We start from the raw sequence: 23,410 nt of genomic DNA, 5'->3' as shown, positions 1-23,410 counted from the left end.
CACGAATGACCTCACTGCTGGTTGCCGAGGAGATGCCTCATGACGTCATGGGGCAGCAGGGCTGGCGAGCAGATGGGGGATGCTGTGTGGGGACCAGGGCAGGGAGATGCGATCACCACCACCTTCCTCGTGGCAGAATGGAAACTACAAACGAAAGGGTCCAGCCCCTGGCCGGGTGGGGTCAGCGGGGCGGGGGCCGAGAGCGTGGCGCCTGCAGGAGGCCGAGGCGGCCGGTGGAGGCCCAGCCTCGCATTGTTCTCGGGCTGCAGCCGGAAAATGCAACGCCCGCCCCGGAGAAACGCAGGCGGAAAAGGAAACAGGGCTGGGGGCTTGTGCCTGCCACGGCCCTGGGTAGGATGGAGGGCTTGGGACACCCCACAGGGCCCACACACAGCCCCTGCCTTCGCCCCTGCCCCACCATGTGCCCAGGCCCACTAGCCCATGGGGGCACCGGGGGTCAGGTGGCAAGGGGGAAATCAGCCCGAGGGGGACGTGTGTGGAGGGCGGGGGTCTGAATGGCAGAAGGGTGTCCGTTTTCCGTCACGCCCGTGGGGATGGACTCAGGGATGCGGATTGGGGAGGGTGAGGAAAAGGAAGGGGGCGATGCCGGGCAGGGCGACTACAAGTCCCATGAGGCCGGGCGCTGCGGGGTAGGGGTGCGCGGGGGAAGCACCGTTCGGGAGGTGCTGTGGCCGCCCCGCCCCGCACACCCCACCCCGCAGCCGGCCCCGCTCCGCCCCGCGCCGCGCCCGCCGCGCCGCTCCGCTCCAGCATGCACGGAGGATGCTCGCGTCTTGCTCAGGCAGGAAGGGGCCGGAGGGCAGGTACCCGCTGCACTACCTCGTCTGGCACAACCGAGCCCGTGACCTGGACCGGGAGCTCAGCGCCAAGCAGGTGGGGTAGTGGGGAGGTGCGGGGTAACTCCCCCACCACGGGGCATGGCACGGCCCGGTTCGGCTCGGGCTGATGCAATGCTGCCGGGCTGCAGCTGGGCTCCTGCTCGGGGCTGGGATGAGGATGAAGATGGAGATGGAGATGAGGATGATGAGGGTGGGGTTGGGGTCCCTCCCGGGGTTGGCATGTCTCTGTGCGCCTGCACCCCGGGACTGTGCCAGCTGCCCTCTGGGCTGGCAGAGAGGGCTAGGTACCACCCGCCGATTCCCTGCAGCCCCCGGTGCAGGCAGCCCCCAGCACCACTCCCCACTCGTCCCCGGCTACCTGCTAGGCCTCTGTGGGCCCCCAGCACCCCAACCCGCCCCCTGCTTCTGGGGTTGTTGCTAGCTCCGCTGAGGGTACACCCCCTGCTCCCCACCCTCAGGTTGAGCTCCTCTCGGGGGAGGGGACACAGGGCCCTGGTTTTGCCGGGGTGCAGCCCCAGGTAGGTTCTTCTCAGGGTCGGGGAATCCACTGTGTCCCCCAGCCTGGGAACCCCCCCCAAGCCGGACGGAGATGGCACGTCCCCAGACGGGCTCCCAGCCTCCCTTTTCCCCGTGGCGTTGCAAACCAGGTAATTAAAACCCAACCCCGAAGACGCAGGAAACCGCAGGCACGGGAGGAAGGCCGGTGGTGAGGCTGTGCTGAGCATCCCTGCTCCCTCGGCCCAGCTGCCGGCACCCCAAGGTGCTGGGCGCCACACCAGATGGACCCCACTGATGCGCAAACGGGGAGCGGCCGTGCTGCGATGCTCCCATCGGGATGCAGGCGATGGCTCTCGCCACACCCGCCTCCATTGTGGGGCCGACTCGGAGGGGTTGCACCAGCATCGCCCCGACCCTCCCCAACCCCTCTTCCCCCCAACCTCATCTCCAGTGTTTTTATTTCCGTGGTAATTTGGGGTCATTTTCCCCGGGAGCTCAGCGCGGCAGAGATCAAAGCAGCGGCGGCTCAGCAAGTGCAGCTAGATGGAGGGGCTGTGAGCGGGGGGGGGGGTGTCCATCCCTCTTTGCCTGCAGATGGGTTTTCTAACTCACCTTCCCCAGTTCTACCAGTAAAGGGACTACCATTTTGAGGGTGAGAGCAGAGCTGTCCCTGTGTGCACCTCGGGGGTGCTCAGGATGGCCCATGGGTGCTGCACAACAGACCCTAGGGCAGGTGGGGGCCAGTCCAGGCCAGTCCAGGCTGAGCCCCCACCTTTGTCTAGGGCATCTGGGGACACTGCTTGGCCCTTCTCCCCTGCCAGAGAGTACCCCATGTAAGTGGGTCATGGCTGGTGCTGTGTGTGATGCTGGGGGCAGGGTGTACCCCTATGTTGGGGCTCTGCCCTCCCTCCACTCCAAGGACCTGTGTGGGGGCAGTGGCACTGCATGGATCTCCTCACACGTGCAAGTGTTTGGGGTTGAGAGGCATTGAGGCAGCTGGCAGCATTGTTCCTCTTAATGTCCCCAAGAAGGCCCTGTATGGGTCACCCCTAAATTGTCACCATGAGCACCCATGTTTGCCTCCACCTGGGGAGCTAGAATCAGTAGGTTCCCATGGCAGAGACAGGGCAGGAACGTGACAGGCAGTGACATGGAGCCCAATGTGCCAGGATATCCTACACTGCAACCTGCCCCATCACTCGTGGCAGAGACCTGGGGCTGCACAGGGACAGCAGCACCTGGCACCACCTCCTCGTGCTGGCCTGTGTCCTCTGGTACCATCCAGGAGTAGGTGCTGGAATCACCCACCCAGAGGACATCCCCAGCAGAGGGGATGTGTTGTGCCCTGTACCCAGCAGGCACAGGAGAATGGTCCTGTGCTGCACTGCTGCCACTCCAAAGTCATCTCTGTCCCTGTCCCTATCCCCAGTGGGTGTCAAGGCCCCAGGACAGGCAGTACTGGAAGGTCTGTGCTGTGGTCCCTGAGCCGGGGCTGTCCCAGCACCAGGGTCCAGGACCGAGCTCTTTCTGGTGAATCTGGGTCGTGTTGTGTCCCCTGGGGGTGGCTCTGGCGCTCTGTCCCCAGAGTAGGGACCCTCGTCCTGCCCAGTGCTGGGGCAGGGCTGCAGCTGGGGAGCCCTGCTGAGCCTGCAGCAGTCATGCTCCGGCTGGGGGGCGATTGCTTTAATTAGAGTAATTTCATTAGCACAATTAAGAAGCAGCAGTCGCCTGGAGAGCATTGGAGCCGAGCATGGGCTCCCGGGGAACTGGGGGAGCTGTTCCACTACAATGGTGTGGGCAGCCTGGAGGGTTCCCCTGCCTGGTGAGGTCCTGTGGATGAGGGTGAGAGGGATGTCCACACCTTGGGCAGGGATGGGGACAGCCTTCGGGCAGAGGGACTGCAGGACGTGCCCAGGAGTGAGGCAAGGATTTGCTGCAGGCACCGGTGAGCCCACACTCCACCTCTGCTAATCCCAAACACCTCTGGGAGTGCCCAATCCTAGGTGGTGACATTTGGGTCCTGCATCCCAGGTTTGTCCTCCCAGGGGCAGCCTCCCCAAAACCTGTGCCTTGATTTGCAGTTTGTCCCCACTGCCTCCTGCCCTGGCAGCATCCAACTGCCCCTCTCCAGGCTTCTGCCCTGGCTGGGTGCTGGGGAGGCAGCAGCTGGGGCTGCCGCACAGCTTCCCAAGCTGTGTCCCCACTCCTGGGCAGGGATGTGATGCTGCATCCTGTGTGGGAAGTAGGGTGCTCAGGGTGCCCACTGCTGCTGCCAGCAGGAGAGGGATTCCTCAGGGCTGGCTGGGTGCCAGGCTCCAGGCTTGGCACAAACAATTGCAGCCCCAACGTGCAGCTCCCCTGGGCCCGGGGATCCTCTGAGCAGCCGCTCTGCTCAGGCAGCCACCCACACCTCCAGCTCAGGCAGGGGAACACGTGCGCCCGATGCAGCCCACGGCACCCCTCGAGTTCCAGGCCCCTGTGGAGGGGCCCTGCTGGCAGCTGCTGCCTGGCAACTGGGCATCAGCCCCCTCCCCTCCAAATCCCAGAAGTGGGGTCTTTTGCCGGGCTTGCAGTTGCAGAGCTCCCTGTGCACCACAGCAGGGGCATCTGTGCCCATCTACCATGCCATGCCATGTGGTGGGTGCAGCCCAGCCTGACCTTGCCAAAGTGTGCTGGGGGGCACCACCACATTCCCCCACCCTCCCCATGGTTCTGGCTATGGGTAGCAGGGAGAGCCTTTTGGGGTGCGTGTCTGGGAGGAGCTCAGGGATGGGGATGTTCTCTGAGACACCATCAAACATTGGGTGCTTTCCCTGGCTGGGAGGGTCACATCCGGAGGGGACATTTAGGGGTCAAGGTCTGGCCACCCTGATGATCCCTGAGCCCCACTTGCTCCTGGCAGGCTGACATCGAGCAGCTGGACCCCCGAGGACGCACCCCATTGCATCTGGCCACCACACTGGGCCACCTGGAGTGTGCCAGGGTGCTGCTGAAGCATGGCGCCGACGTGGGCAAGGAGAACCGCAGTGGCTGGACAGGTAAGCAGGGGGAAACTCACTGCCTCAGCCTTCCCTCGAGCTGCCCTGGCATGGGCACAGGCACAAGCATGGGCACAGGCATGCTCAACCTGGTGCTGCGACTCCCCAAGGGCCAGCTCACGCGGCAGTACATGCACACGGCTCCTGTGCAGTGACCAGCTCTGCTGCGCCATGCTGTGCCATACCATGTGGTGCCACACTCCTGGGCACTGTCCCTCTGCCCTGCAGTCCTGCAGGAGGCTGTGAGCACCCGTGACCTGGAGCTGGTGCAGCTGGTTCTGCGCTACCGCGACTACCAGAGAGCCATCAAACGCCTGGCCGGGATCCCCATTCTGCTGGAGAAGCTGCGCAAGGTACCCCCGGGGCAGTGCCCACAGGGCAGGGGGATGGAATGCCAGCCCCAGGCTCTTCCTGACCTCACTGTGCTCTCCACAGGCCCAGGACTTCTATGTGGAGATGAAGTGGGAATTCACCAGCTGGGGTAAGCTCACAGGGGAGGAGCAGGAGTTTCCCAACAGAGACCCCCAGCATCCGTTCCCAGGACGGGGCACACCTACCTCCTTGCCCCTCTACATCCCAAGCTTGCAGACCCTTGTCCTACAAAGGCATCGGGTTCCCCAGATGCATTCCCCACCCAGCTCAGTGTTTACAGCACTGTGCAAGAGGACCCCATCCCCATCTGGGCTATTGCTGTCTCTCCCCAGTGCCACTGGTGTCCAAGATCTGCCCCAGTGACACCTACAAGGTGTGGAAGAGTGGCCAGAACCTGCGGGTGGACACCACGCTGCTGGGCTTTGACCACATGACCTGGCAGCGGGGCAACCGCAGCTTTGTCTTTAGGGGTCAAGGTGAGCCAGCACCAGGGTCCCCACTGCCCTCACTGGGGAGCACTAGCAGAGCCCCTTGGCACTGCGGCAGGGCTGGTTGACGTGGTGGGGACTGTGGCTGTCCTCACGTACCCTGAACATCCCCTCCCTGCAGACACCAGCGCGGTGGTGATGGAGATAGACCACGACCGGCGTGTGGTCTACTCAGAGACACTGGCCCTGGCTGGCCATGACCAGGAGGTGCTGCTGGCTGCTGTGCAGCCCACCGAGGAGCAGGTGATGGGGCGGCTGACGGCCCCCGTCGTCACTACGCAGCTTGATACCAAGAACATCGCCTTTGAGAGGTGGGCTAGGGGCAGCACTAAGCCCCCCACCAGGGCTCCATAGCCCCCCCACAATGTGCTTGCACCCTGGGCTGTCAGAACAAGCCCATCCATTGCTCACAGTGTTCTGTGTCACCCCAGGAACAAGTCTGGGATCCTGGGCTGGAGGAGTGAGAAGACAGAAATGGTGAATGGGTACGAGGCCAAGGTAAGGGGCAGGGAGGTTGGATGCTGGGGCTGAGGGGTGGTGTGGCCTGTTGTGGGTGGTGGATATCCACCTCTACCATTCACCCTCCCTGGTCAGGTCTACGGTGCGTCCAACGTGGAGCTGATCACGCGGACGCGGACCGAGCACCTCTCAGACCAGCACAAGGGCAAGAGCAAAGGTGCAGCTGGCACGGGCTGGGTGGGCAGGGTGCTGTGCTGGCCCTGGCCCTCACCCCCTCCTCTCCACAGGCAGTAAGACCCCCCTGCAATCCTTCCTGGGCATCGCCGAGCAGCATGTGGGGCCCAACAATGGGGTGAGTGTCCCAGAGGTCTGGGGGGTGGTCCTGCAGTCGGGCATCTCCCCCTCACCCCTCTGGGCTGTCCCACAGACACTGATCACGCAGACGCTGAGCCATGCCAACCCCACTGCTATCACCCCTGAGGAGTACTTCAACCCCAACTTTGAGCTGGGCAACCGGGACATGGGGCGGCCCATGGAGCTCACCACCAAGACACAGAAGTGAGAGGGGGAAGGAGCAGCTTGGGTACCCCTCCCTGTCTCACTCCCCCAACTGCTGCAGAACTGCTGGTGGGGGGCGGCAGGCAGGGGTCCCCAGTCCAGCGCCTGTCCCCACCAGGTTCAAGGCAAAGCTGTGGCTGTGTGAGGACCACCCGCTGTCCCTCTGCGAGCAGGTTGCCCCCATCATTGACCTCATGGCGATCAGCAACGCACTCTTCGCCAAGCTGCGAGACTTCATCACCCTGCGCCTCCCTCCCGGCTTCCCCGTCAAGATTGGTACGGGGAAGGGGCGTGGTGGTGTCTTTGGTCCTGGTTCAGGTGATGCACCCAACTTCCCTCTCTGCTTCCCCCCCCCCTTTCCTGCAGAAATCCCCATCTTCCACATCCTCAATGCCCGCATCACCTTCGGGAACCTCAATGGGTGTGATGAGCCAGTCAGCTCCCTGCGGCACAGCCCCAGCAGCGAGGCGCCCTCGCCCAGCAGTGACTCCTCCAGTGTCAGCAGCTCCAGCTCCCTCAGTACGCAGGGCAGGGGGGATGTGGTGGCTGGGGTGGGACACAGTGGGGTGGGACGCAGTGGGGTGCCCAGCCATGCCGGCACCTGTTTCCCCACAGCCTCGTGCCGGGCGTGTGAGATGGACCCGGCCTTGTTCGAGGTGCCACGGGGGTACAGCGTGGTGGGCACTCACCAGGATGCCCTGCGGGAGGATGAGGATGACCTGCTGCAGTTTGCCATCCAGCAGAGCCTGCTGGAAGCAGGCAGCGAGTATGACCAGGTGGGCACCGACACCCCTTCTGTCTCCTCCTGCCCCCCTCCCAGCAGGGGAACACTGCTGCCCAGCCTGTCCTAATGCTTCTCCTGGGATGCTCGCCCCACCTTGACCCACCCTTGTGTCCTGCAGCGGTGGGTCAGAGCTCATGAAAGGTGGGGCCTGGATTTTGGGATGCTGGGGAGGGATGCCACCCTCCAAGCACCCCTCTGCCTGCAGGTCACCATTTGGGAAGCACTGACTAACAGCAAGCCGGGCACCCACCCCATGTCGCACGAAGGCCGCCGAGGAGACAGGTTGGTAAGGCCTGGCCAGCACCCCCCCGGGGGGCAGCGGGAATGGGTGCCAGCCCCGCGGCGACCCTCGCTGAAGACCCTGCCACCCCCCAGGACTCCCCAGCACACAGCAGCCCCCCGTCCCCCTGTCACCCCAGCCCCAGCGGGGGGCGGTGGGGGGCCCAGCGCCCTGTTCCCCAGCTACGCAGAGCAGCTGCGGTTGGCCATGGCACTCTCAGCACGGGAGCAGGAGGAAGCGGAGCGCCGGACGCGCCAGGAGGAGGAGGAGCTGCAGCGGATCCTGCAGCTCTCACTGACAGAGAAGTGACCCCGAGTCCCCACTGAGCCCCCTCCCACCAGGGATGGAGACACAGACAATGCTGTGTCTGGGGGGCACAGGGAGAGAGTGGGGTGGGGGGAGCCAGCCCAGGGACTGTGGAGGGCAAATGGGGAGGGGGGTGTGCAGGATTTGGCCTTAGCGTTGGGGAGATTGTCCCCATAGCTGAGGCAGTACTGAGATGCAGGGGGCAGCACCCCATAGCAAGACAGGATGGAGGTGACAGTCCTGCAGCTGGGGTGACAGGGGCTAGGGAGGACAACCCTACAGACTGTACCTCACCCTGGGACAGCCCTAGCCCCCCTACAACCACCCTATGGGGTGCTGCTCAGCCTCCTGGGGTGGGGGCACATCCTGCCCCAAATGGGGGGTGGGGGAGGCTGCCAGTTATGTGAGGCTCTGTGGTCTCCCCAGAGCTGGGGGGCCCTGCCCAGTCCCCTCAGCCTCCCTGCCCAGGCGCTACGAAGTGCACTTACGCAGGAGGTGCTCTGCCTGCCAACACGGAGGGGTAGGGGAGGCTCAGCCCCACTGCATCCCCCCGCCAGCATGGGGCTGCACAGCCACCCCCCATCTCGGTGTGGGGGTCCGCTGGGGCAGCTGAGGGGTGCCTGTGAAAGGCTGCCTGGTGTCACAACCACTTCTACCCTGCTCACACCCCTTCTGCCCTGCTTGGATGCCCCCCACCCTTGGCAGCGTTGCACCCCCTCTACCCGGGCACTGACCCCGAGAGAAACCTTACGTCAAATGGTGCTAACCTTGGGCTGCTCCTCCTTTGCACATGGGGGACTGGGGGCTGCAGGGGGGGGCCCGGCTCACTCCCCTGGGACTTTTTGTAGCCGGTGCCCCCCCCACCATGCACCCCACAAGCGACATCTGGGCCAGGGGAGCCTGAGCAGCTCCGACCGCGGCCAACATCAATAAAGGCTCTTTAATGTTTGTCTCTCTCGGCCTCTCTCTGCCTGTGCCAGGGCTGTCTGGGCAGGGGGGTGCAGACAGGGCCCCCCAGCAGGGTGATCCCATGTCCCCTGTACCTGCCATGTGGTCATGGGCACCGAAGCCCTTTAATAAAAAGGGGGACCCAAAAGCAAAGAGCTGGTTGGGAGCACCCACCAAAGTGGGGGATGGGGCAAGGGGAGGTGAGGAGGGCACAAAGGAGGGGGGATATAGCACTGTACCCAAGTGCATCCTGACCTGGGTGGGGTGGCCGGGATGCCTCTCCATTCTGGGAGGACGCTGGTGCCCAGCTTGCAGGTCCCTGAGGAGGGATGCTCAGCACCCCCAGCCTGCAGGCACTGAATTGGCACCCCGGGAGCAGGATGCAACCGATGCCAGCGGAGGGTGGGTCACAGTCCGACCCCCTCCCTGCAGCCTTGGCTCCTGGGGAAAGAACACGGCTCTGGGCTCCTGCCCTCTGCGGGGACTTGGCTTTAATCCCCGGGAGGGCCGGGGCAGTCCTCGCCCTGCCCATGGCTGTGGCCATGGCCGCCACGCTAGTCCGTGCCATTGGTGAACTGGCAGAGTTTGTTCTCCAGGTCGGAGATGCGCTTCTCCTGCGCTTGGACTGTCTCCTTCAGGGCACGGATCTCCTCCAGCACCTCCTCCAAGGCTGGCCGCTGCAGGGAGGGACGGCATACGGCATTACTGTGGAGCCCCCTCCAGCCTTCTCAACCCCACCCCAGGCCAGGGAACAGCCCCGCTGGGACATCCTCAATCCCAGAGCACTCACGGAGGAATCAGGGTCGCAGACGGAGTGGCTGCGGCGGCCCAGGGGAGGTTTGCTGTCCAGGATGTTCTTTTTGACCACCTTCAGCTCCCGGTTCTTGACGGGGACGTAGCCATCCCGCAGCGAGATGAGGATGGGATCTGCATCCTTCCCCGACAGCCACTCATCTGCCTCCAGGGCCGGCTCGGGGCCCGGCGTGTCGGGGTACAGGTCGTCCTGGAAGAGGTCTGACTGCAGGGGCAAGGAACACAGCGGTGATTTCGGGGCGGGGTGTGTGTTCCCAGACTCCCCCATCTCCCCTGGGCCCCCTACGGTCTCACCTTGCGTGGCACCGTCATGACGATGGGCTCGCACTTCCGCTCGTGCAGCTTGAAGAACCTGCGTGGGACAGGAGCGGGCAGGGTGTGGCTGTCGTCCCGCGACCCCCCTGGATCCCCTCAGTCCCTCCCCAGCTCCTACCTGGCAATCTCGCACTTGCTGACATCCAGCCCACGCTTGGGCATGAAGCCCATGCCCCGCTGCGGCTCCTTGCTGCTGTAGGTGTTCAGGTAGTGCACGTAGGGTGCCTCGTCTGTGATCTCGAAGTACCGGATACTGCTGTCACCCTGTGGGGGTAGGGACATGTGTCAGCCAGCCACGGCACGCCCAGGGCTGGGGTAACCGGGGAGGGCTGCAGTTACCTTCCCGCAGAGGTAGACAATGCTGGAGTCAGCGTCATAGAAGGGCAGCAGGACCCCATTGCTGGTGTCCATCTCCTGCAGGGCAATGGGCTCCTCGAAGTTTTTCTGTGGATTCAGAGCAGTGTGTGGGGGGAGTGTGAACAGTGGCCCCAAAACCCCCACCCCAGTTAGTCACACACAGCCACAGCACACCGTGGGGACAGGGCTCATCCCCCACTCTCAGGGTACACACACCTCTAGACAGGCAGCTTGGCATGCCCCTGCCCCCCTCCCCAGCACTCCATCCTCAGTCCTGCTTACCTGCATGACTGGATGCCCCCCAACCTGCCTTGCCCCCCCATCTCCACTGCACTCTGCCCTTCCCAGAGCCCTCCCCATGCCTGGCACACCACGGCACACTTGGGAACTTGGCATCTTATTTTGGGTGGGGATGGGACAGGATGCTTCAGGCACCTAGTCCCGGGGTGGGGGGGCTGAGGTTTGAGAAGGGGACCAAGTTCCCAGGGCAGCACTCCATGCGGCCTTGTTACCGGGTCCCACAAGCCCAGCTCCCGCTGGCTCATTCTGGTAAAGCCCGTGGTAAAGATGTGTCCTTCCCGTGTGAAGATGGCCCGCACGGGCCGCAGCCCTTCGTGGGGGGCAAACCTCTCCTGGGGGGAGGGGAAGAGAGTCAGCATGGGGCATGGGAAGAGGGGAAAAATGGAGGGGGTCCGGATCTGTCCCCCAAAACAACTGCTGAATCCTGCTCCTGGGAAGCCCATCAGGGTCCTGGGGTGCGTGCGCTGCCGGAGAGCATCCCTGGCACCCGGCACGTGCCCGGCTTGGCTGGGCTCTATGGGGTCCTCGAGGCGGCACTGGCCGAGTGGGAGCCGCTGTCCCGTACCAGGTCCCAGAGGCCCAGCTGCCGCTCACTCATCTTGCTGAAGCCTGTAGTGAAGATCTTGCCATCGGCCACGAAGATGGCGCGGATGGGGCGGGTGCCGTCGTGTGGCTTCTCTTTCTCCTGCGCCGGCCGTTAGCAGGTTAAAACCAAACACAGAGACGTGCGGGTGCGGGCGGTTAGTAGGGTCAGGTAGGCATGAGGGGGACCCCGCGGTGGGATGCTGGGGGCGGGGGGACACGGTGGGGGCACTCACCGCCACTATCTGCTGCTTGCGGGGGTCGATGATGCGAACCTTCTTGTCCTTGCAGGTGGTGACCAGGAGGCTGCCGTTGCGGTTCCAGCCCACGTTGTAGATGAGGTCTGTGTGCATGTTGTCCAGCACCAGCAGCGTCTCCCCGGTGCCCACATTCCAGAGGATCACCAGGTTGTCACAGCCTGCGGAAGACCAGTGAGGTAGATGCTGTCACCCCATGGCTCCCCCCAGCCTCCAGGGAGGGTGACCCAGGACCACCTTACCTGCGCTGAGCAGGACGTTGCGGGCGGTGGGGTGCCAGGAGATGATGCTCACCCGCTTGGAGTGTCCCTCCAGTGTCACCACTGGCTCCGTGATGTTGCGCACAGGGACGTAGTCGGGGATCTGCCACACCTGGGGGGCGGGTGGAGAGCAGGGCATGGGGCAGCAGGGATCACCCTGTGGGTGAGCACTAAGCAGCTGAGGGCCTTGGAGCCAATTAACCTCATCGTTAATCCCAGCTCAAGCTGTGAGGAGGGTGACAAGGGGACAGCAGCAGCATCTCCAACCCTGAGGTGCAGCCCAAGCACTCAGGGTACTGATGTGCATAAGGAAGGGGGCATGGCTGGGGTGCAGTCCCCAACCCCCCCAGCTATTCCTGGGTGCTGAGTCGCTGGGGTGGGTATATTTAGCACAAACTGCTGCATCATGGAGAGAGCAGCCACCGCCAGCGCGAATGCATGGCACTGGGGCTAAAAATAGGCCACTGACACTTCACAGGCGGCAATGCGGGGGGGATGCTCTCTGACGCTCCCCCGGTGCCTACTGCCACCCCGTGCCCAGGGTTCGTCCCCTCACCATAACCGTGGTGTCCTCCGAGGCACTGGCGATGACGTTGTCGTTGTGGGGACACCAGTCGATGTCCAGCACGGGTGCCGTGTGCCCTGTCACCAAGGGGTGGTTCTTGTCCACCCGGCCTGTCTGCAATGTCAAGGTGCTTGGATGAGTCCCCAGTGGATGGGGGGGGGGGGGCACCCTGCCAGGTGCTCCCCAAGCCCCAGCCCGGCCACCATGTGGAGCTGTGACACAAATGTGGATGAGCAGGAGGCCCTGGTGACAGCCAGAGCTTTGCACCTGCCTCAAAGGGGTAAACTGAAGCACACATTGGGAATGGGAGTCACTTAACAGAAGGCCCTGTAGGGATGCAGAGGGGGGAGATGTACTCTGAGAGAGGTTATTTTGCGTCCTCTCTGATGCTAAGTAGGGGCTGGGCACCCCACTGGGATGCTCCCTGGGCATCATGTGCCTCTGGGGAACTTGAGATGAGGAGAAAGCACCTAGGGGTTTCCTGCATCACATTGATGATCCCTGGGATATCACCCTTCACAGATAATGATGACCATCTAGGGCTGTCCCTGTCCCAAGCCTCCTCATGAGGATGGGGATGCTGGGGCAAAAGTTGGGGGGCCTGGGGCTACAGCAGCACCCCAAAAGCAGAGCTTATCCGCACGTGTCCCCCAACTAGTACATCCTAGGGGAGGGTCAGACGCCAGCAGTCTCCCCACTCACCTTGGCGAGGGGCAGGACGATGAAGGCTCCCCCACCACCAGACTCCACAATGATGGCCACAAACTTGGGGTTGACAGCACAGAAGGAGCTGTCACACGTCACCTTGGAGACGCGGATGTCCTCATACATCTGGTCAGCCTTCACCGGCTGCCCGAAGACGTGCCGGAACTTGCTCTGGCGCACCACGCGGCGGCTCATGGCTGGGGGGCACAGGGGCAGGCCATGACCCCACCCCAGCACAGAACAGAGGGATCTCAGCCCCCTCAGGCCTCCCCTCCCCACTACCCTCTTGGCACAAGGGGAAGCCTGGGTACATGGAGATGGCAGGGGATGAGGGTGCAGGATGGTGTCCAATGTGGCCATGATCCCACGGAAGGGAGCAGGGCAGATGTGGGGGCTGCCAGTGCTGGGAACGGGCATGCTGCAGCTGGAGTCACTTGACAGCTGGGCAGGGACAAGGGCATATCATGAAGTACAGCTGTGACCTGTCCTGCAGTTGTGCTGTGCCCCGCAGCTTTGCCATGGCCCACAGCTAGCACTGGGGTTGGCATGTGAGCAGCGACAGCAGGGAAGTGGGGCTGAGGGGAGTTTGGGGCAGACATGGAGGTGCCATGCACTAGGTCACAGATTGTTCCCTAATGTCCCATCCCACACAGGTGACCCGAGGTCACCTGGCTCAACCCAGCACCCACGCAGGAAGGAGGCTGTGCCTCCAGCATGCCCACCCCATGTGCTCCTGCCCTGGGGTTCCACATGTGCCACTCACTGAACCCCCAAACCACTTGCCTGGTACTGACCACGGGTGAGGGCTGGACCCAGCACAGCCACAGAGCCCAATGGGCATGCCAGGGTGCAGAGTATCCTCCCATGCCCAGCATGGCCTCAGCAGGGTCTCTAGCCCTCAACCACAGCCGGGCATGCTGCCTGCACTCACCCACCTCTATACTGAGCTTGGGCTGCCCCTGAGACCTGCCTGAGGAACACTGAGGCCCTCGGGACTACAACCCTGCCTGGAGCTGGGGCTCGGCAGCACACATGAGCCACAGACAGTCCAGGGGGCTCCCCTGTGCTTTTTGGGGGTTCTCAGTCATTACCATGGGCTGTGATTGGTCACCAAACCACTGCCTGGATGGCCAAGCATTGCTGACCCCAGCCTATGGGGCTGGTGTGGGCAGAGGTAGGAGCAAATCTGCTCCTCTGTGTCTCAGCTGGTGGCTCCTGGCCAGGGAATGTGCAGCACCAAGCAAACGGTCCCTGAGTGTTCCCAGGGGTCCCGTGGCCCTTCAGCAGGTTGGAGCCAGATGGTGAGAGGGGGGTCCCAAACCCCTGCTACTGAGAAGGTTGGACACCAACACCACTTCAGCAGGCCCATGGCCCCATGCAGGGTCCCCAGTCCTGGGGAGGAGTGAGTGAGCTCTGTGGGGGTATCTGCAGCACCTCATCCACTGCAAAGGGAGCAGAGCTGGGGGTGTAGGCATACAGGAGAGGGGGCGACGGCCCCACTGTGCAGGGCTGTGCAGGGTGCAGGCAGGGTGCAGGAGAGGTGCAGATGTGGTGCAGGCAGAGTTGAGCAGGGTGCAGGCAGCGTGTAGGGTGGAGGTGGGGCGCAACCAGAGTTAGGCAGGATGCAGGCAGGGCTGTGTAGTTGCAGGTGGGGTGCTAGCAGGGTGCAGGTGGGGGTTCAGAGAGGGTGCAAGCAGGCTCCAGGCTGGCACTGGGCTGCAGGCGTGACAGCTGAACGAGGCGCAGCCAGGGTGCTAGCGGAGAGCAGGCGGGGTGCAGGCACGATACAGGCGGGATGCAGGAGGGGCCGGATGGGGTGCAGGCGGGGAGCAGGAGGGGTGCGGACATGTCATAGGCAGGGTGCGGGCAAGGTGCATGGCAGAGAAGGAAGGGTCCAGGCAGGACAGCCCCGCTCCCCTCTCCCCGGGCCGTGCCATTACGTTGCCACAATTGAATCCGCAGCGGCTGCTCGGGAACGACCAGAGGTCACTTTCCAAATATAGCCATCTCCTGCCGGGCAGCGGGCGGGCGGGCGAGGGCCCGGGGGGCCCGGGGGACCGCAGCCCAACACCCCGCCGCCCCTTTTCCCTCCCCTCCTTTCTGCCGGTGCCCGCCGCCGGCCCCGGCCCTCCCGCGTCCCGGCTCCCACCTGCGCTTCGTGGCTCCTGCGCGCTGCGGGCGCGCCCCCGGCGCTGCGCCCTGATCGGCTCCGCCCGGCTCGGCCCCGGCTCGCCGCTCCGTTCCTTTACGGCCCGGCCCGGCCCGGCCCTCGCTCCGTTGCCGCCCGGCGCGGCTGGGCTCAGCGCCGCGCAGTGCCGCTGCCGCAGAGAACAGCTGAGCCCAGCCGGGCGCCGGGGCCGGCACAGCCCCCCCGCGGCGGGCACCGGCACAGGAGGCGGGAGGGGACCCGGCCCCGCCTGCCCCCGCACCCTGCCCGGCCCCCGGCCACCCCCTCCCGGGCTCTGCTCGCAGGGATGGGGTCAGCCCTGGCAGAGCCAGCCCTCGCTCCACCTCCACCCCTACAAAGCGAGAGGCACAAGGGTGCCCGCTTCCTCCTCCGGGTACGGTGCGTGGGGCGGGAGAAGCCCCTCTGCCAGGCAGCGACTTGCTAAAGGCATTGGGGGGAAAACAAGGGGAGGGGCAGGTCTGGGCACCCCAAGGCTGCCATCACCCCACGGGCCACCTCTGTCCAGGGCTCAAGCAGGGCACCTACTGCTGAGCATCCTGAAGGGCTGTGGTAAGTCCGGTCCCACACACTGGAGCCAGCCCAGCCCCACAGGAACCACGCCATGGGCTGGCCTTGGGGCTTCTGACATGCACAGCACCCCTTGGGCTCATCAACCCCACACCCCTGGGGCTGCAAACCCACGGGCATAAGCCCGTGCCACCCCCGGCCCTGCACAGTGGGATGGTTACAGGCACATCCAGAAGTCAGATTTGGAATTTAGCTGAGCCCAGCCCTGCAGGGATGCCCTGGCCCAAGGGGATTAAGGGATTGTAGGGCTCAGAGACCTGTGGGAGGGGAGCCATGGTTCCTGGAAAGGCAGCAAAGCCCTGGACCCTACAAGGCCACCAAGCAGAGCTGGACAAGCATTGGCTGAGCTGGGCAGGAGAGGGCAGCTGGCAAACAGACAGGGAAAAGGTGACATCCTTGCTTGCCTGGCTGAAGAGGTGGCAGGGAGGAAGGGGCTGCCACATCCTGCTGTGCCCTTGGCTTGCTTGGACCTCAGAGCCTGGAAGAGCCCCCACATTCCATGTGCCCAAATGCAAGCTACATTCCCAGGAAGTGGAGAAAAGGCCCCAGGGAGCCTTTCCCCTGCCAGTACCATGGGGAGTGGGAAGGGATGGGGCACCCCAGGGACACTGCTGGCCCCACCATGCCCCAAAGCAATGGCCCTGCACCTCTGGCCCCACACTCCAGTGATGCTCACTCATCCCTAGCCCAGGTGGAAGCTTCATGAAGGGAGGGGAAGGCTGAGGGTGTTTGGCTCTCACTGTATCCCCTTGCCTACAGCCCCACTGCTCCTCCTGGCCAGGCAGGCAGAGGGAGCCCACAGAGACCTTTGCACCATGTTTGCTTGCCCTTGCAAGGGACACAACAGATCAAAACTGGTTCACCTGATGGACTCCTTCCCAGTGCAGAGATTAACTTGTGCTGCAGTCTGGTGCCTGGATTCATCTTGGCTGGCCATAGCAGGTGCTTGCTAAGGCCTTGCATCCCCCTTGGAGGTTAAACCCCAGGACCCTCCCCACATCTCCAACACCTGTGGCAGTGCAGCGAGGGCACCCACAGCACTCTGCCAGTTTATATCTGCCCCGCAAGCATCTCCCCTGCAACTGCAGCAGGCTCCAGAAGCATGGCTCCTTGGCCCCTGCAGTGGTCACTTGGGACAGGAGGGATCCAGCTATGCTTCTGGTAGGGAAGATGAGCAAACAACCCTGCTCTGGCCTCCCAGAGCCCCACTGTCACCCTGTGCTCCGGCAGCAGCTCGGCTCCCTCCTCGCCCCCAGCCCAAAGAGGAGGTGGCACACCTGTGTCATCTTCAAAATAAAACTTTATTCATTCAGTAACAAGAACATTGAATCTGCACCTCAGTGCACAAGTTCACATTTAAAAACAGCTGAGCACATCGGTCATAAACTCTTTAGGGGAAAAGGGGACAACAATCCCAGCCACCAAGGAAGATCCAGGAGGGACAGACAGAAGTGCTGCCCTCCCCGGTTTGCACCTCCACCACCAGCCACCCCCGAGGCCTCATGCTCCAGCACATGGTGTGGCTGGACTGCCCAGCCCCGGGGCGATCCCACCACACCAGTGCACAGGTCACATCTCCATAAAGGAAAAGGCACTGGCACCTTCTTTTGGGCCAACAGAGATGTTTGCAGCGTGGGCGGGCTGTTAGCACCTCTGGCAGCACTGCTGGAGGGTGACTGAGTGCCCTCAGCTCAGCCTAGATCCCTCCTGCCAGTGCCTGCCTCTGCCCTGTGCCAGCAAAGGCTGGGGGTGGGGTGTCCCTCCCTTAAGGAGAAGTGTGGAGTTTGTATGGAGCCAGGACCAGATTAAGGCAGGACACACCACGATGGGAGCAGGGAATCTGTGGCAGGTATGGCTTCCTCCTGCCACTGGGCTGGGAGAGCTGCACAGGGTTCAGAGCCCCAAGCAGGTACAGTGCCTGTGTTGCTTCCCAGCAGCATGCTCCTTCCAGGAGGTCTCTGGAGCAGCCAGAGCCAGGGTGGGATACCTTCCACCAGCCCTTCACTGGCAGAGGGACACTGAGCTAATCCCTACTCTGCTTAACATCCAAGTGAGCCAGAGACAGCATCACCTCCTGACCTTCCTGCCACCTGCTGGGACCATGCCCCCAGGAAAGGGCTGAAGGGGGAGAAATTTGTACAGGTCACAAGTTCTCAAGCAGACCAGACACACACACACACACACACCATCGAGTGCAACAGAACGCAGTGTAAAAACCAGCTGCACACACACTGTGGCCTGGGCATGGCTCGGGGGGTACAGTACAGTGGGCATGGGGTGGGCAAGGGGCAGCGATGGCTGAGATATTGTACAGGAGTCAATGTAAACAATAAAGCATCCTCTGAGAGGGCTTTGCCAGACCAAAAACCAGTTGCTTTGTACAAAAATGCCCTTAAAACAACACGTTTCTCCTCAACCCCCTCCATCAGCAAGGCTTGGCAGACGCTGAGCACCCTGCAGGTGCTGCTCCCCGTGGTGCTTAGAAGGTCACAAGAAGCTCTTGTTGGGGGGACCACAGAGACCAGAAGAGAGCCACCAGCATGGAAAAAGGTCAGTCCCAGGCAGAGACCTCAGATGCCACAGGCTTAGTAGCTTCATTGCCCAGGCACTGCCCAGAGGACCCAGGATCCCCAGACAGCTACATGCAACATGCCCCTCCAGCCCATTCCCCTTTCTGCCCTCCAGGTCAGAGCCTCCAGACCTCCAAGGCCTTCATCACTCTGCAAGAGAACCATCTTCCCTGACTCCCTCCACCTGCCCACAGGCTTCCCAGATTAAAAAAAATAATTGTGCTGAGCCAGAGCAGAGGACAAGGGGACAGCAAAGCATGTTCCTTTGGGGTCTTTGCTCCTTTGCTGCTCTCCCCAGCCAAAGCACCTGGAGAGCAGCAGAGTATTGGAAGGAAGCTGCGTTTCTGGTCTGCATGGAAGAGTCTTTCCATAGGGCATTGCTCCTGAGATAACACTTGTCAAAGAAACCTAATCCCTTTCCTTCTCCTCCTCTCTTCTCAAGGGAACAATTCACACACAGGGCTTTCTCCTCCTAAGCAGATCCTTGTCACCAGGATGTGTTGCCAGCCAGCCATGCTCTCCCCAGTGCAGGGCAGACTTGGTGGCACTTCATCCCTTCTGCCCATGGAGGGGCAGGCAGAGCTGTCCAGAGGGTCAGGAACGGTGAGCAGTGAGTCTGTTGAGGTTTATGGGGGAGGCAAGGACTGAAATTGTCCTTCACAAGACGACATGAGCCACTTGGCCTTTCCACATTGCCTGCCCAGCTCTGAAGCCAGCTGGAGCAGGCTAGGAGAAGCCAAATGTCTTTCAGCGTCCAAAAGAAGTCTCTAGCCTCCTGGGCCAGGGAGTTGGGTGACTTCTACTGACTGAAACAGGCTAGGGTGCTGTGCTATTTGATCCAAGACAGGGTCCTACTGGGCTGCTCTGGGCTGTGCTCCAGCCTGCACATAGCACAGGTGACAACTCCCCCAGGAGAGCTCAAGCTACTTGGAAAGGGAGGGCCGAAGTGCTGCTGCTGGAGGAGGACAGAAATGCTCATGGCCCTGTGTTTGGGCTGTGGGCACGTAGGCTCTGCAAGGCAGCACAGGAGGACCCCTGGGAGCTGCAGAAGGGCAGAAAAGTGGGATCACCTCTCAAACTACTCAGCTACCCTCTGCCACTAGCTGGGGACAAGCTGGAGGACTACAGACACCCCTAGCCCAGGGCAGAGACGCTGCTTCCCAATACTCTGCAGAACTCTGGTGCCGTGTGCTCCTCTCTGGCTCATGATGAGCTTGGCCCATCGGAGCCCACCAGGCTCTGCAGCATCAGCACTGCTTTTTAGGCATGGCCTTGTCTGCTGCTCCTCCCACACCACATCCTCTCCATGCTGGGCTTTCAGCTGGAGCCATTCTGCATCTCTTCTCTCTGCTTCGCTCCTCCCCAGAGGGCAGGGCTGGGCCAGAGCCAAGCACCAGCTCAGACAAGCTCTTGTACCACAGACGTGCCACGAGGCTGCGGACAGGACCCAGAGCTCTCCTGCCATGGCCAAGTGCCTTTCTCTCTGCTCCTACAGCACACTTACAATCTGCTGATAGGCACAGCTGGAAATGAGCTTTGATTTGGCCAAACTGCTCAGGAACCACCGAATGATCTGCTGAAATTTGGAGTGGACCCTTCAAAGGCAGGTTCTCCAGAGATGCAAGAACCTGCAGAACGACTCAGAGCAGCCAAACAGCTTCCCATGTCTAACTGGCACTTCTGAAACCCAGCTCTGAGCAGGAGGGAGACAGGCAGATGCAGGGAGGGAGATGAGCAGATGCAGTCCCACGCTGTGGTAGCAGGGCTTCACACAGGACTGGAGGAGAAGGGACACATTTGGCAAAGGCTGTCATCGAGGCTCACTTCTGGAAAGGGAAGACAGCTTGTGATGTCAAATCCACTGCCATTTCCAAGCAGATGACAAGGAACAGCACTGAGTTTGAGTAAGGTGGGGTTGTTTTCCAGTTTACAGAATGCAGTTTTGCCCCCCCCCCCCCCTTTTTTTTTTCTTCTTTAAAAAACCCCAAACCATAGAAACCACAACAAACAAACAAACAAAAAGGTTTCTCTATAAATACCATATTTACAGTTGGGGGGGGGAGGGGGGGGGGGGAAATAAACAAGAGAAAAAAAGCTTCCAGAAAAGATCTTCCCTCCAGGCTGAGTGTTAGGAGTGACAGAAGAGGTCAAAGCTTTGCCAATGCAATAAATTGTGTAACAATTGGAACAGCCTCCAGGTTTGGGAGCGACCAGAAGTGCCTGAGAGTGTGGCAGAGGGGACACAAGAACAGCTTTTGGGTGGAGGGGAGGCAGCAGGAGGACAGAGGACAGGTGATATGGCTGTGAACTTGGGAGGCCCACAGCAGTATTCAAGTAATGGAAGGGTTAAACCCTAATGAGGCATTTGTTTTAAAAGAACACCCTTGGCTTTGGGGCTCTCCTCCTCTCAGCACAGGGCAGTGAGGAGAGGTGAGCTGGGCAGCTGGTGGAGGAGCTCACCACAAAATGTGGAGCTCTGCATGACCCACACCAGTGCCAGGCTGCCTGGGGATTGTGGAGCCCATCCATGGGGAGCATCTACTCCTTTTGGGGATGCACCAAGCTGAACCAAGCCTTGTGGGGGGGGAGGTGTCCTCAAGCAGCTTTCTGAGTGATCTGCCAGCATCATGGAGTTCCAGTTTGCAGAAGTAAGGGGGAAATAAAAAGGAGAAGCCAAACAGAGAGAGCTTGGCACAGCCTTCACATTTAGCAGGGGGCTCTCACCCCAGTAACCACACAGCACCGTGTTTCAAGGCATGAGGAAAAATTCAAGTTAGGAAGTAGGATCTGGTTGTAGGCAAAGCTCCACCTTGCCAAAGCAAGCCAACACCAGTTTGCACGTGGGGAAGGTGTTCTTTTAAAACAAACTAACAACAAATTACCAATAAAAACCAAACCAAACAAACCAAAAAGGGGGGGGGGGGGGGGGGGGGGGAATAATAATTGAGGTTACCCAGGATAGATAAAAAAAAAAACAACAAACAAAGCAAAAACCAACCCCCAAAAATACTTAAAAAAAACCCCAAAGAGGCCTGCAGTCAGAGTCTCACACAGAAGAACCAACCCACACCTACATGCTCCAGGAACAGGAAAATGACAATATATATATATATATATATATAAAATTAACCAATAAAGTGCATGTTCCTTATATTACACCTGCCCCTTGCAGGACCCAACGCCAACGGGGTCCTCACGAAGCGATGGCAGCCCAGGGGCTCACATCGTGTTGTAGAGGGGATTGGTTGTCCGCTTTTTGTCATTGGTCTTTTTGAGCCTCCTCAGAGGGTGAGTTCTCCCGTGCTGCTGCCGGGGGGCGACAGCCAGACCTCGAGACGGACATAAGGAGTCCAGCACCTGCACCTGGAGCAGCGGAGGACCCTCCTCGGAGCTAGTCCACGTCGGATCCGTGCCGGACAACAAACTCTGCTGGCTGGAGCCGCACTCTTTGGCGTACTGAGCTAGCGGCCTCTCCACCGGCTTGCTCTGGGCGATGCACTCGGCTGTTCTGAGCTGCTCCACGAAATGCTTGGCGGGCTCGGGGGAGGACAGGCGATGCCTCCCGCAGGCGCCCGCCGAGCCCTGCTCCGGCCTGCCCTCGCCAAAGCCTCGACCCAGGGCGACGCAGGTGAGCAGCACCGGGTTGGCATTGGGAGAGGCCGACTGCCGCTGGGATAAGTCGTCCTTGGAGAGGTCCAGGCAGTCCAGTTTGGCCAAGGATGCCGAGCGTTTCATGTGGGAGGGTGTGGTGAGCCCTGCGTGCCGGATCCGAGCCTCTATTTCCTTCGCTCGCTGCTTGACCAGCCCGGGGCTGCTGCTGCGCTCCTCCACGCTGTGGCTGCTGGAGCTGTGAGGGAGGCCATAGCACAGGAAGGAGATGTCCAGAAGGTCCATGTTTTCAGCATGTTGGCTGGTGAAGTCCTCGCTGCTCAGCTGCCTCGAGGTGCCAGCACCTCCCTCGCAGAGAGGCTTGGGTCCGTCCCTGAATGGGAGGGATGCACCTCCCTCAGTGCCACACAGTGCGACCAGCTCACCGTCCGTACTCGTGCTCTGCTCGGTGACGCCTTCCAGGTGAATTACATAGGGGTAAGAGGAGCGATCTAAGCTGCCTGAAGGTGTAGAGGGAGAAGGAGCACCGAGGTGAGCAGATAAGCCAGCACCCTCCTCGCCGGGGCTGCCTGCAGTGAGGGCGGCCTGCCCCTGTCCTGCGTGCTCCGGCAGTGAGGGGTTGTCCAGCGGAGGAGCTCCGAGGCAGGTCAGTGCCTTCTCCGAGCACAGTGAAGGGTTCAAGTTTTCATCCAAAGGCAGGATGGCTGTGGCCAGCCTGCCCTGCTCACAGCTTGCATCGGGATGCTCTGCAGCCCTGACCGCAGGAGTGAACTCAATGATCTCAATTTTCTTGGGGAGGAGGGAGGGCAGGGCTGGCTCCTCCACCCCATCAAAGGAGACCACTGTCCTGTGCTCTTGTGCCACTCCTTCCTGTCCCGGGCTGGGCTCTGCAGGCAGCTCTGCCCCGGGAGGCAGCAGCAGCTCCTCAGCACCCGGCCCGCGCTGTGGCTCATCACCCTCTGGAGCCAGCTCCAGGGGGGGCTCCTCGCTCTTCCCCCGCGGCAGGAGCTCGGCGGCAGGAGAGTCGTTCCTGGAGTTCTTGCGGGTCGGTAAGAGGCAGGCTGGGGCCGTGTGCTGGTGCTCCTGCTCCTGCCTCAAGCGCTCCTCGAACTCCAAGGTGGCTCGCCGGACAGAGCCAGGGCACCACTTGGGCTCAGGGTTGATGGAGCTGTGAGGGCCTTGCTGGTCCCCACCAGAGCTGCCTTCCTCCAGGTCTGATTTACCAAGCGATGGCTGCAGGGAAGGGGCAGTTTCTTGCTCAGCTTGCAGAGAGTCCTTCTCCTTTTCCTGGTGTCCAGCACAGGCTCCTTCACTCTGTTCAAGCCTTTCTGATATCCATATTGCTTCCACTGGCACATCATGCACCGTGTTCCTCTTTGGTGTCTGGGTGAGGCTGGCTGAGCCCTCTTTCTGTGGGGCAGGTCCTGCTGCCTGGTTGATTGACTCGATCTCAGTGATAATTTCCTTCACAGAAATAGCATTTTCCGAGTGGGATCTCATGAGCTGGCCTGCAGCAGGCGGCTCAGGGACCTCCTGCAACACAGAAAGGGGACAGTTACAAAGTGGATCAGCTGAGCTGACACACGGCAAACGGCAGCAGCTTAAAGGAAATGGGGGTGCATGTCCCCAAAGGAGCACAATGTGCACATGCCAGCATGCACAAGTGCCATGGCCACTGACACAGAAGCATTATAGTCTCTGGGACTGCATTTATAGAATCATAAAGGTTGG

General features: G+C 61.6%; 3 protein-coding genes across 9 annotated transcripts in view; 1 reads left to right on the top strand and 2 right to left on the bottom strand.

Annotated features, from left to right (window-relative positions):
• The first annotated feature begins 781 nt into the window (after positions 1–781).
• ANKRD13B (ankyrin repeat domain 13B) lies at positions 782–7,691 on the top strand. 4 transcript variants are annotated; one of them, XM_068154526.1, is made up of 15 exons: positions 782–894; positions 4,261–4,396; positions 4,625–4,749; positions 4,832–4,877; positions 5,101–5,244; positions 5,378–5,567; positions 5,688–5,754; positions 5,851–5,932; positions 6,003–6,067; positions 6,143–6,273; positions 6,392–6,549; positions 6,640–6,792; positions 6,889–7,049; positions 7,263–7,339; positions 7,477–7,691. In XM_068154526.1, exons 1-15 carry the CDS (start codon positions 784–786, stop codon positions 7,661–7,663), a joined length of 1,833 nt encoding a protein of 610 aa, XP_068010627.1. In that variant the 5' UTR covers positions 782–783; the 3' UTR covers positions 7,664–7,691. The 4 variants fall into 4 exon arrangements, with proteins under 4 accessions (XP_068010627.1, XP_068010626.1, XP_068010625.1 ...); XM_068154525.1 differs by having other exon boundaries at positions 7,433–7,691; XM_068154524.1 differs by having other exon boundaries at positions 7,263–7,343; positions 7,433–7,691.
• Positions 7,692–9,067: 1,376 nt separating this feature from the next.
• Positions 9,068–15,114, bottom strand: CORO6 (coronin 6). Of its 4 annotated transcripts, XM_068154531.1 has the most exons (12): positions 14,895–14,976; positions 12,743–12,942; positions 12,032–12,154; positions 11,458–11,587; positions 11,195–11,376; positions 10,942–11,061; positions 10,589–10,708; positions 10,059–10,163; positions 9,838–9,983; positions 9,699–9,756; positions 9,382–9,609; positions 9,068–9,268 (listed from the first exon to the last, which is right to left on the bottom strand). In XM_068154531.1, the coding sequence occupies exons 2-12, from the start codon at positions 12,938–12,940 to the stop codon at positions 9,146–9,148; spliced, it is 1,533 nt and encodes a 510-aa protein (XP_068010632.1). In that variant the 5' UTR covers positions 12,941–12,942; positions 14,895–14,976; the 3' UTR covers positions 9,068–9,145. The 4 variants fall into 4 exon arrangements, with proteins under 4 accessions (XP_068010632.1, XP_068010630.1, XP_068010629.1 ...); XM_068154529.1 differs by lacking the exon at positions 10,589–10,708 and having other exon boundaries at positions 14,895–15,114; XM_068154528.1 differs by lacking the exon at positions 10,942–11,061 and having other exon boundaries at positions 14,895–15,114.
• A 1,668-nt stretch (positions 15,115–16,782) lies between these two features.
• The window catches only part of SSH2 (slingshot protein phosphatase 2), a 105,019-nt gene continuing 98,391 nt past the window's right edge, over positions 16,783–23,410 (bottom strand). The window contains 1 exon segment of the mRNA XM_068154519.1: positions 16,783–23,212. Within this exon segment, the coding sequence (XP_068010620.1) occupies positions 21,290–23,212 (1,923 nt within the window). The 3' untranslated portion in view covers positions 16,783–21,289.

The sequence above is a fragment of the Melanerpes formicivorus genome, unplaced genomic scaffold (genome assembly GCF_026170545.1).
Source record: "Melanerpes formicivorus ecotype bairdi unplaced genomic scaffold, bMelFor1.0.p_v2 SCAF_29, whole genome shotgun sequence".
Taxonomy (NCBI): Eukaryota; Metazoa; Chordata; class Aves; order Piciformes; family Picidae; genus Melanerpes; species Melanerpes formicivorus.
This window is presented reverse-complemented; position numbering and strand designations above follow the sequence as displayed.